Source organism: Anopheles ziemanni, chromosome 2 (assembly GCF_943734765.1).
Source record: "Anopheles ziemanni chromosome 2, idAnoZiCoDA_A2_x.2, whole genome shotgun sequence".
In the NCBI taxonomy this organism is placed as follows: domain Eukaryota; kingdom Metazoa; phylum Arthropoda; class Insecta; order Diptera; family Culicidae; genus Anopheles; species Anopheles ziemanni.
Window position 1 is genome coordinate 2,805,200 of NC_080705.1, and position 11,750 is coordinate 2,816,949.

Consider the following 11,750-nt stretch of genomic DNA (forward strand, 5'->3'; position numbering starts at 1 on the left):
CCTTCCCATCTTTTGTTGTCCATCTTCTTCGAGCCTCTCTTCTCGAGTGCTGTCAAATGTGCCGCCGCCTCCCCCTCCCTTATCGAGTTTTTAGTGCGTTTTCCTGCCCAGTGGAAACCCAAGTTGACGGATGGCCTTCGGTATAACCGGTGGAAAATCGGGAATCCAACTGTCGCATCACCATTATCATTATCATCAACATCAGCTTTTTGGTGTGAGCTCTTGACGGACAAAAAAGTAATGTGGCGCACTCAAAAGTGAAGCGTTACACATTGTGTTATTGCACCGGAATGACTTTGACTAAATAATTACATTAGAGTGTGTAGTGTTTTAAAATTTTCCATGTCGGGGAACCACTCTTCCCATTATTTTTCCGCGCGGCCAAACAGTATAATCTTAACAAACAAAACCGTCGAAAAAGGGCTGAAAAGCAACGGGCGAAAGAGTGAGTGCAGCTCCCGATTGTGACATAATTTTGTTAAGCGTGAGCCTAAAATGGCTTTCCTCCCGGGAAATGGGAAGTTGGATGAAAAAAAAGAATGCTTCTTGGGCGATGGAATGGGGACCACTTCTGGAACACAACTCCGGTTGCGCACCGAACGACGATGACGACGACGACGACGACGACGACGACATGCCGCTGATGTCGCTAAGGACACTTGAGATATTATTGCGATTTTTGGGCCACCGCCTTCGAACGACGCTCGTGTCCACTTAGGCGAGTCCTGGGGCCTAAAATCGTTGGTTTTTAAAGAGTTACCCCTGAACGGGGAGTACGGGAGAGAAATAAAATTAAGAAGAAAAAAACCGGTGTGTGCTTAAGCGAATATGCTTTCCATGGCGGAAATTTTTCGCACGCTTTTCCGCTTATCTAAAAATACACCCTACTAGAGAGCGGCTCCGGTGGGTGATGGGTTTTAACTAGAGTTGTGTAAATCTGATTCAGATTCATGAATCTGAATGAATCTCTGCCTTATAAGGGATTCATGAATCTTTCGTCGAGAGATTCATGAATCCTAAAGACACCTCGACAGATGAAAAGTCACCAGCCAAAAATGGGTTGAGGGACCTCTTGTTTTTTTTGTCGCATTGAATCAAACTGAATTTGAAAGAATCGATAAGATTCGTGACAGATCCATGAAAGAGTCATGAAGATTCATTAAAGTTTCGAAAGATTCATTAAGCTTTGAAGATTCGAATCCGCAAGGATTCATGAGTCCATCGGAACGTATCTTAGGTGAAAGATTCATATGAATGAATATCGCCAAAAGATTCATTAAGCACAACACTAGTTTTAACTGTTTAGTGCGGGAGGGAAAATCGGTGGTCGGTGGAAACTGAGCGTAAAAGAGTGTACTCCTTACTCTCCAACCCATTCCACCAAAGTGTCATCATTAGAGCCGCGTTCCGTGCCGGCCGACTTCCCGAGACGGAGGGATCCGTGGAAAATTGGAAATCATCGCACCGGTAAAGCGAGTGGTAATAAGATTGGCTTTCACCGAAGACACTTTTCCGGCTAAAAACCCATCCAACCGGTGGACATAATTTCATTTAGCACGACCGATGGCTTTCGGCTGGCCGGATTCGGTCGGTGGTGGTGGTGGTGGAGGTCCTTTTTGGTGTGAAGTTTTGCGCCAAAAGCGCCACCGGTTCCTTTCGTGAGCCTCCACTCATCTTTCGATAAATGACCTCTGCTGAGGAGAGAAAAGGGGGGTGGTTGGGAGGTGGACTTATTTATAAGTGTGAACGGAAATTGAAAACGCCATAATAAATAGTTTGCTACTTGCTGGTAGTGAATTTGCGCGTCCTTCGAAGCTCGAAGCTTTTTTAGTCCTGTTTTTCCTCTGCCAATTCCTCAGCTTTTTCCCTCACTCTCTCTTCCCACATTTATGCTACGTTGGCCGAAAGATTATTTGCTACTGGGAAGAAATGGTGTTCCAACCGCCGGGTGTAATAATTTCCTTTTTTTCCTTCCCCCATTTCCACCACCCAGAATAGTATCCATTGGTTCGTTAATTCTACTCTTTTCCGTTTGCTTTCACGCGCGCGGCTCGGCTCGATTCGTTGGCGTGATTTTCTTCCCTTTTGCACAGGACTACACGACACCGTTAATCCTGGCGGCCGCCGGAGGACATACCGCTTGCGTCATCGAGCTGCTGGAGCAGGGTGCCGATCCGAACGCCCGGCGAGTGGTAAGTACACCGGACATGGGGCGGCGTTTGGAAACGTGATACAAATTATAATATTCGTTAGGATTTTGCGAAAAAGCGAGTGAGAGAGAAAGAGGAACGGAAAGCAAGTGCCACCCAAGAAGAACCGATAGTGTTCACTCCACGGAAAATGAGAGAAAACCGACCGCGATCAGAACGAAAACGGTTGTGGAAGTCGGTAGGATTTTTCCTCCCCCCATCCCCCCCCCCCCCCCCCCCCCCGCTTCTGCTTTTGGCCCAGAATTCCCTTTTTGCGCATGAAAAATGTAATGGAAAACTCTCCACAGTGGTTTGCACAGCGCGCGCACTAAGTGGAATTTCGGAAAATTATTACAGTTTCACCGTGGTTTATGCGATTTTATTATTATTCTTTCCATTTTTTTTTTCCTTGCTCCCGAAAGCTCCCGGTATTCCTTCCGGGCCGTCGATTGGATGATTTCTAGCTGGGGAGATCTTTCCATAGAATTTGGTATTATTTTAATGAGCTTCCCTTCCCGGAGTGGAATCCGTTCACCCGGACTGAGAAATTAACATAGAACCGGTAGCATACAAAGAGAAATACGTGAAATATATTGATCAAAAACCTTGTTATTACACAATTTCACAAAGGCCAACAATGATGAGAGGTGATTCCACTCCTCTGAAATATATTAAACCCTGTTCCTAAACCAAAGAGCCATAGCTTTGTCAATGCGCCATCGAACAACCACTCCGAGGTATCGTTTGTCGTAAAGTTTTCACATTTAACTCCTCCCCCTCGCCCATCGTGGATCCCAAAAGCATAAATTGTGTTACCCGTTAACTCAGAAAGCATGTAAACACATCAAAACTCCTCGTTCGAGAACGATGGCGAACGATGACAAGCGCCTTTAATGTGTATGGCATTGCTCCACTGTTCCACTCTTTCATCCTTTTCCGTCCGGGAAAGTAGTTTTTAGTGCTAGTGCGCTGGCAAAAAGAACAGCAGAACGGTTTGTTCGTTCCCGGTCGCCATGGGAGAAATGAAAATAAATTTTTACTTTGACCCTTTTGTCATCGCAGTTGGCGAGTTGTTTTCGGGATGATGAACACGCGTCGTCCGGAAAGAGGACTCCTTCTCGTCGGCACTAATCTAACTCATCCCTCTGTCTCTCTCACGCTCGACGTAGATGGATGGGAATCCTAGCATAAAGCATAAAGCGCCGCAGAAAAAGTGTTGGTGCGCAACGGCGGGTCCCCTTTGGGAACATTAGGGTTCGCGTCCGGTTCCCTTGGTTTCGCGCATCAAATTGGTCCTGTTTGCATCTGCATTCTTTTCCCCCCGCCCCCGTCCGTTGCAACAAACGACAACAGCATCAGCGGGATCGAGTTTTCCCGCAAGGTTCACCACCGACCGAGTGGAAAGATGATTCGAGGAATATAAGAAATTTCGAAATGGGAAACAAAACTAACCTATCTTGCACTTCTCTCTCTCTCTCTCGCTTCCCTTCACTTGCAGACTGGAACCACGGCTTTATTCTTCGCAGCACAGGGTGGTTACGTTGACGTTGCCAGGATACTGCTGAAGGCCGGAGCGCCCGTCGACTGCTCGTCCGTGGTAAGTGAGCTGGGAGAACGTTCCACCGGAGGTGCGCGGTGTGGCCAGTTTATTAATTTTATTTTATATACACTTTCCCCCCACAATCCATCCCGGAAAAGTAAATCCCGAGCCGGCGGGGGGGCGATGGGAGGCGAAAGGATTTTTTTAAATTGGAAAAAATGAGTGAATGTGAAAGGATCTAAACGGAAAAATTAATTACAATCCCTCGGCCTGAGTGTGTGTGTGTGTGTGTGTGCATGAGTCGATCGCGTGACGTCCGAATGGCTTTCCGCTTAGGACAATATTGTGCAAAGTTGAATCCCTCTCGCCTTTCATGGCGAATATCAAAAGATTGCCACTCATTGTTGAGTTGCCCTTTTGCGAAAGGAGAATAAATCGCCAAAGCACAAAAAAAAGGAACTAATATTCAAAGTAAAAGATGTCCACACACACACAAAAGACCTTGCGGCGTACGCTTTTCCGCTTCAACGGGCCTTCCAGCTCCTGGTCCCCCGGATTGGTCAGGTGTGAGAGGACACATTTTTATTTTAATTAAATCCTTTCGCCACCTCAACTCACTTTCCGGTTGATGAAGGTTTGTTTTTTTCCTACCGGTTTTCTTTGTGTCATTTTTCACCATACATTTTGTTTTTCTCACTCAATCCCCATTTCTTTCTCCCATTTTTTTTTCGTCGCTTTCATTCATCCTTCACCGTGGCCGTGTCCTGTGGATGTTTTTCTTTCCCCCCCGGCCCCCGCTTTGGATCTTGTTTCCGGTGTTGGCCGCTCCCGCAGGACGGAGGAACGCCACTGTTCGTCGCCTGCCAGGGCGGTCACGAGGCGATGGTGAGCGAGCTGCTGAGCCACGGGGCCAACGTGCACGCCTGCATGAAGGTGAGTTCGGGGTTCCGTAATTAGTTTTCATTATTTCACCTCGGATTACTTCCAGAAACCTGCTGGTAACGCTTGGGGGCCGCAAGGGTAAGGTAATAACTTTCCACCGTGGGGGAAATCGTCCCCAGGAAGGGGTGAGGGAGGGAGGGAGGTTGGTTAATGGTGAACGACGGCGACGTCACTTTGCTTCGCTTCTCGAAGAAGCCGGAGAAATTCATGTTTTTGATGGCGCTGGAAATTTCTTTCCGCCGCGCGTTTGCCCGAGTTCCGGGAAGGTCCTTGGAGGGAGGAGGGTTTTGGGAGGGGGTGTACGGCAAATTCAATCAAGGATTTTCTCGTCAAAAAACCACCACACAGCACCAGCGTTCGTTCGACGGGGCCATGATTGGTGTTTAATTTACTCCTTTTTCGGGGCGCGCACCCGCGAGCCGAAGGGATAAACGATCCTTTGGAAAAGGGTGAGAGGCAGGAAGAGGGGGAGAGTGGTCGGGGTGGATCATAAAAAAAAAACCGATGTTCAACGTCTTACGGCTACGGCGGTACTTTATGTAGGAAGGTAGGCGGGGAATGAGCTTCTTTCGGCTGCCGGAGGCGAACGTTGGTTTAAGTATTGGTTTGGAGAGGATTTCAAGTGGCGCAGGAGAGCGTGGGGTGAGGTGGCACCGAAGAAATGCAAGCGGAATCGCACGAAAAGAAGCGGAATAAACACATCCACACTCACACACACTCACCGGTCGGAAAAGTTCTGACAACGATGTCGAAGATTATGTATCAGCTTTTGATGCGCTCGTTTTCCATCCTTGCGCGCGCCCCCCTTTTTTCGTGTCCGCGGGGCCGCCCCATGTCCTTTGATCGGAACGATCGATCGTGTTCCTGTCAAAGTGCTGCATGTTCATGTCGAAGTCGAAGCGAGAGAGAGCCGTTTTATAGCGCGGAAGATTGGCGAACGCGCTTCTTAGCGGGGCGAATAAACGATGGCTGCAAGGAGTGTATTAAAAATTAACGTTCTACTTCATTAAAGTCCTCCTAATGGGCAGAAATTGCTTTTGCACGTCGTGCACCGCACTCTTCCGGGGTGCTGCGTCTCATTACCCTCGGCCTTGCGTTCCCCGATGGCGACGGCATCATATGAACCGATTATCTAAGGAGGATATTTAATCCAACCCGAGCGAAGGGAAAGTAAAATATGCTACCATATTTTGTACCGTTTTCCGGTTCATTTCGTTCCTTCAGTGGGAGTGGGCGCGCGTTCCAATGAGACTCATCAGCAGCCGCCTGATGGGAAGCTGGCCATGTGGTGCGCAATCGAACCGACCCGACCCGACCCCGGTCGGCCGGGAAAAACACTTTCTCCTCGCTTCCGGAGGCGGCAAAGTGCGCGAAGCTGTCGCTCATCCATAAATTCATCAGCACGCAGAAGTTCTAAAGAAAGTTCTGGGAACGTGGCAGCGTGTTTGGGTAACGAGTAATTAACATGTCATGCCCCTCGCGACTGGCCGTTTCGTGCTGGCTGAGTGTGTTACAAGTCGGATTAAAAACGGTCCACTGCGATGGAAAGGAAAATCCGCTTGATAAATGGCCCGGCGCCCGGAAAACTTAACCGAACTATTATGGTGGGTTAAGGATGAGGATGAGTAAGAAGTACTAAAAAGAGGTATTAATTTAAAGATACGTTGCACTTAGAGTTGTGTAAATCTGATTCAGATTCATGAAGCTGATTTGATTCTCTACGTTCTAGGGATTCATGAATCTTTCGTAGAGAAGTTCATGAATCTTAAAGACACCTCAACAGATGAAAAGTCACCAGCCAAAAATGGGTTGAGGGATCCTTTTTTTTGTCGCATTGTCCACACCTATGAAAGAATCGGGGGATTCGTGACAGATCCATGAAAGATTCATGAAGATTCATTAAGGTTTCGAAAGATTCACCAAGCTTTGAAGATTGGAATCCGCAAAGATTCATGAATCCATCGGAATGAATCTTAGGTGAACGATTGGTATGAATGAATCTCGCCAAAAGATTCATTAAGCACAACACTAGTTGCACTACTTTTTAAGACATAACAGTACTTTACGCAGTTGAAAAATGTTGAGTGAGTTTAATAATAAATTCCTCTGAATACGAAATTCCACTATATTTCTCGTGTTTATCCAATGACTCATTCAGAGGGTCGTTCGTCTTCCAGATGTCCTCAATTGAGACGTTGCAGTAAATTTACTCCCCGAATGATTGAATCAATTCGTTTGCGTAATAAAATTCCCCGATATTAGTTTGCAACAAGCCGAGAAACACGGCGCGTTCCCGATTACGATTATTGCATCAACGGACGCATTAAAATGGTAGTTTTCGATTCGGCTCGATTCGATCACGGCACGCACGGGAACGGAAACCATTCCAAAGCCGTTAACGACATGCCCCATCGTGTGCCAAACGCGGCGACGGTATGCTTACAAATCATAAAAATTTCCAACATCATAATCCAACTGGCCAAAAAGATTTAGCCATGGAATAGTTTCCCCCGGAGGTTGTGTGTGTGTGTGTGTTTTTTTTTCGTTTAATTTTCATACTTCCCGCTTTATGTGGCCGCACCGTACCCGTGACTCCGCTGGCAGATCGTCAAATTCCCCGGAAAAGGAACGAACGGACGAAAAGAATCCAACATCCCAACACCGGCAGCTTCCCTTCGTTAGAGTTTGTTGCGGATAGTTTCCCGGTCCCAGCAGGGTTTGGGCTGGTTTCTTAGCAACGCCTGTTTATGAGTTTATTACATGATTAAGACGCACCGACCGACATTTTCCAAAGTGCTGTGTACCCTTCGCTCCGGGTTTTTGTACACGGGTCTTTTGATATTTTTATTTTGACATGCTTCAGAATCTCCGCTTTTCCGTTTCCCACTTTGAGGGACATGGCGTCCGGCTATCCATCGTCCCTGCCGCCGGAGGCATCATTTGCTTGGTTGCGTGTACCCTTGTTAAAACCGTGAACATTGTAATCAACGTTGACTTTTGAACGACGGCCAGCGTAAGCAACGAACCCTCCCGGGAAGTTGGCGGAAAAACAAGGGGGTTTGGGAGCACGTGGCCAGTGAATGGCGGGGAATGTAGAGTAGTCTCTTCTTCCACCTTCCCTATCATCGTCGGAGTGGTTGTGTTTTTCGGTGTGCTAGGCAACGAACGTCGCCGTCGTCGTCGTCATTGCCGGCGGAGAGAGGGAAAATTCGGATTGGATTTCATTTCCGATGCGGCCGATGCGACTGTCCGGACGTGGCCACCGGCTTCGGAGTGAAAATTAGTTTGCCCTGGGAGTGTGTTCCCATTCCCTTCCGTCGGATCGGATTCTGCGTTCTCCAACCGAGAACTTCGGAGCCATGATGCAAAAAGGCGGGCCATAAACCGGGCAGAAGCCTGCACCTTATACAATTCTAATGAAATGAAGATAAATGATGCATGTGGACAATTTAGATTTTAATGGAATTTTTGTTTAATAGAACGTAAAAAAGGCCGGCGATGCAAGAAGTTCTATGCACTGGCGGAAAGGCAGGAGCTTCCTGGCGCGCTGGCAAATTCCCGCCGGACTCCGAATTGCTCCCTGAAGATGGGGAAAGCGGCACGTGAACACGGGGGGCGCAGGTGCCAATGAGATATTATTTCATAGAAATATATAACGTCTCTGAAGTGTCGATTGTCAAATGAAAATATAAATCAAGGAAGAAATGTTTTTTGCCGATATATAATACAGTCTTGAGTAACGTTTTCTTTTCTCATCTTGAAGGGAAACATTTAAAACTCTTTCAAATTAAACTCAGTTTTTTGGGAAATGTCATCATTTTCTTTTTCGAAGTACGTCACTCAATAAAATGGATGTCAAGATGCACTCGTTGCTTTTATTGCATATGATATTGCCGACAGATGTTTACCACCACCACACCAGTCGTCGCATCATTCCCAAACACGTGTTTACGCCACGCACAGATGCAATAACATCGCGCGGAACAACCTCAACGATTCAGCAAAAAAAAAACAAAAACCCGTCCTTTCGGAACTGACACAGATCGATCCTATCTGAAAAGGGTACATTTTTGTTTTTGCTTTCCCAAAAACGGAGGAGCAGATGCACCAGTTGAAGGAAGTAGGTCGCGGCTCAGCTCGGCAACGGGAGGGCAAAAACATAATTTGCACGATTGCCGTTTCCTTCCGAGAAAACCCGAGGGGGGGAAGGTTAGAAAGTCAACCCGGGCGCGAAGGATCCACCGCCGCCGTGGTGGTCGCAGGAGGAGACAAAGTAAAAACCGAGAGGACGACCTTTCAGATATCCCAAAAGATATCGCCCTCGAAATGGGGGTCTTAACTACCTTTTGGGAGCTTGTTTTTTTTTCTTTTAAACATCTTAGGTTGTGCAAAATGTTGCGGTTCAGTTGGATTTGTCCTGCGAGAGGAGGGAAGGAGGGAGAGAGTCCTCCGAGTCTTCCCGCAAACCATTGGCAAGAATTATGGAAAGGTTGAGGTGCGGCATTTTTCACTGCCACTCACCGCCGGACGGAGTCTCCGTGCGAAAGATGGCGCTGAATGGCGGTGGTCAGAATGGAAACCGTGTGCTTTTTTCCTCCCTGAGAAGGAAACCCATTGCCGGCGGGATTAATTTGGACCCCTACCCCCCTCCACCTGAAGTGACCCCCGGTTTCATTCTTGGGCAGGGAAGCGAGGGCGAACCGCCGAGGAAGTAGTTCACGCCATCGGCGGCGGGTTCCTCGACGATGGGTTGCGGTTTTGCTTGCGGCTCTCCAATCTCTCGCAGCACTCTATTGGCTTTTGACGCGAGGGCGCGAGTGTGAGAGTGCGAACGCTTTTCCTCATCATCCTCCCCATCGCCGTCATCATCATCTGTCCGGGTTTTGTTTGTGTGCGGTAATTTATAGAAGTTCTCGGGAAGGGATTTAGGTCAGGTTCGTAACTGTAAATTGGTTGATTTACAACCGAAACTCCCTCGACTTCCGCTTCCCGAACACTGGGCCCGATCGTCCGCGTCTTCGTGGCAAGCGGGAGGTTTTCTGCAATTTCCACAAGAATGTTGCAGGTCACACTTGAGGTCTTCGACGCCCTTTTTTTCTCCGCCGGTGCATAAATAACCACAAAAATCCGTCGTCCGTCAGTGCCGCCTAATGATCTTGCTCGCGCTAATGGTTATGCTTATGCTTACGTCGGTCTAGAGACACTTTGTTTCCCTTCAGTCCCTGCTTTGCATCCCGCTGCCTTTATTCTAGCCGCGTGAACTGTTCCCTCGACGTTTGCAAGAAATCATTTTCATGTCGGAGTTGAGTTCGTTGCGTGTTGGGGACTTTCTTTCGCAACCACGCAGAGTCATAAAACGCAAAGTATGATGCTCAACGCATCGTTCTAGCTACTATATACTGCCGTATCAGATTCATTTAATGGTTTTAAATTATCGTTCTAACTCAGTGTTGCTTCACGTAATGTCCTTAATTCGTGCGCAGCTTTCGTTATTTACATGCTTTCAAATGTCTGAACTCGTTTTGACTATCATCGTTTTCGTTTCGTCAGGATCGGGCCACACCTCTGTTCATCGCGGCCCAAAATGGACACAGCTTGGTGCTGAAGCTGCTGCTAGCCGCCGGTGCCCACCCGGACGCACCCCGGAACGATGGCGCGACACCGCTGTGGATAGCGGCTCAGATGGGACACGACCACATCGTCAAAATCCTGCTCCACAATGGCGCCTTCGTCGACGCGGTACGCTGTGTAAGTACGAACTGGTGGTTTTATGTCCCGATTGTAATCACTTATCAGTTTCTGTGTCTCTCTTTCTCTCCCTCCGTCTCTCAACACGCACGCACGAATACAGGATGGTGCAACGGCCCTGTTCAAGGCGGCCCACAAAGGTCACAGTTCGGTGGTGCACGAGCTGCTCAAGTTCCGACCGAATCTGGGACTGCTGGAAAACGGCGAAACGGCGCTGCATGCCGCGGTCATGTTCGGACACTTGCCGATCGTAAAGCAGCTAGTGGCGGCCGGATGTGATTGTGCAGCCAAAAATCTCGACGGTTTCACCGCGCTCCAGTTGGCCCGCCAGCAGAAGTACGCCACAGTGTACCAGTATCTGAAGGAACGCGATCAACAGCAGCAACAACAAACGGGCGGGGGTGGAAATGGTACCACCTACAAACGATCGATTCCGATCAATACAAACCCGGGTCCCGGGGCGGCGAAGGGAGGACCGGCTGGTGCGGCGGGTGTTGGATGTCCTCCAAAGACGACCTCCTCGTCGTCGGTAGCCATTACGAGCTAAACGTCGTCAGTCGAGGGGTTCCTTTCCTTGCACTTTTTTAAAATTCGACACTCAATTCCCTCCAAATTCTTGTTATTTAATATTTTATCGAGTTGAAGAAACTATTTTAGTCCGGTAAGGTTAGATTACTTGCGTCGCCTAGCGATTTCAGAACTCGGCACAGATACAATCCTATCCAACAACATCTCTTTCAATGTTATCACATTTAACTCTGCTCGCCAAAAACTTGCGTAACGTTGCTCAAAAAATTTGCACAAAGGTTTCTCGAACCGAAACATAACCGTCTAACCTAGAAAACGTATCGCGCTTAACGACCTCCTAGGGAATAGTGCAAACTTTCCGAACTGATATTAATTACATCATTCTTCCCTCAAACGAGAGTAAACTATGCCAAGAGTAGTAGGCGTCGTCCTAAAACGTATAGTGTAGTTTCCATCTCCCAATGTCAGTGTCATCAGTACCTTGTAAAAGTTGGTTTCGTGTAACTTTTCGCCCTCCGCGAGCGAACTTGCTCGGGAAAGTCGTTTATGTCATCGTCGGACGGCGTGTACTGGTGGTTAGTGCTGTTCGAGACAAAATATTATTGGCTGGAATGGAATGTCTGTCGGAACCCGGAGTTGTTGCCCCTCGTTCGTGTAGAATAGAGTCCTTTAGTCCGTAGAACCCGCGCTTTCCAGCGATAGCATCGAATGGCAAGTAAAATGGATAGATAGATAGATAGATAGATAAGACCTAGCATCAAAGCCGTGTATTCCGGAAGTTAGTGCACTCTGTTATTGACACA

The 11,750-nt window shown here is 47.9% G+C and overlaps 1 protein-coding gene across 1 annotated transcript in view; it reads left to right on the forward strand.

Moving 5' to 3' along the window:
* Positions 1–10,966, forward strand: part of LOC131283037 (ankyrin repeat domain-containing protein 29) — a 132,081-nt gene extending 121,115 nt beyond the window's left edge. Inside the window, exons 3-7 of the mRNA XM_058312595.1 lie at positions 2,094–2,192; positions 3,688–3,786; positions 4,564–4,662; positions 10,222–10,419; positions 10,523–10,966. Coding sequence (XP_058168578.1) covers positions 2,094–2,192; positions 3,688–3,786; positions 4,564–4,662; positions 10,222–10,419; positions 10,523–10,966 — 939 coding nt within the window. The remainder of the gene's footprint in view (positions 1–2,093; positions 2,193–3,687; positions 3,787–4,563; positions 4,663–10,221; positions 10,420–10,522) is intronic.
* The last annotated feature ends 784 nt before the right edge of the window (positions 10,967–11,750 follow it).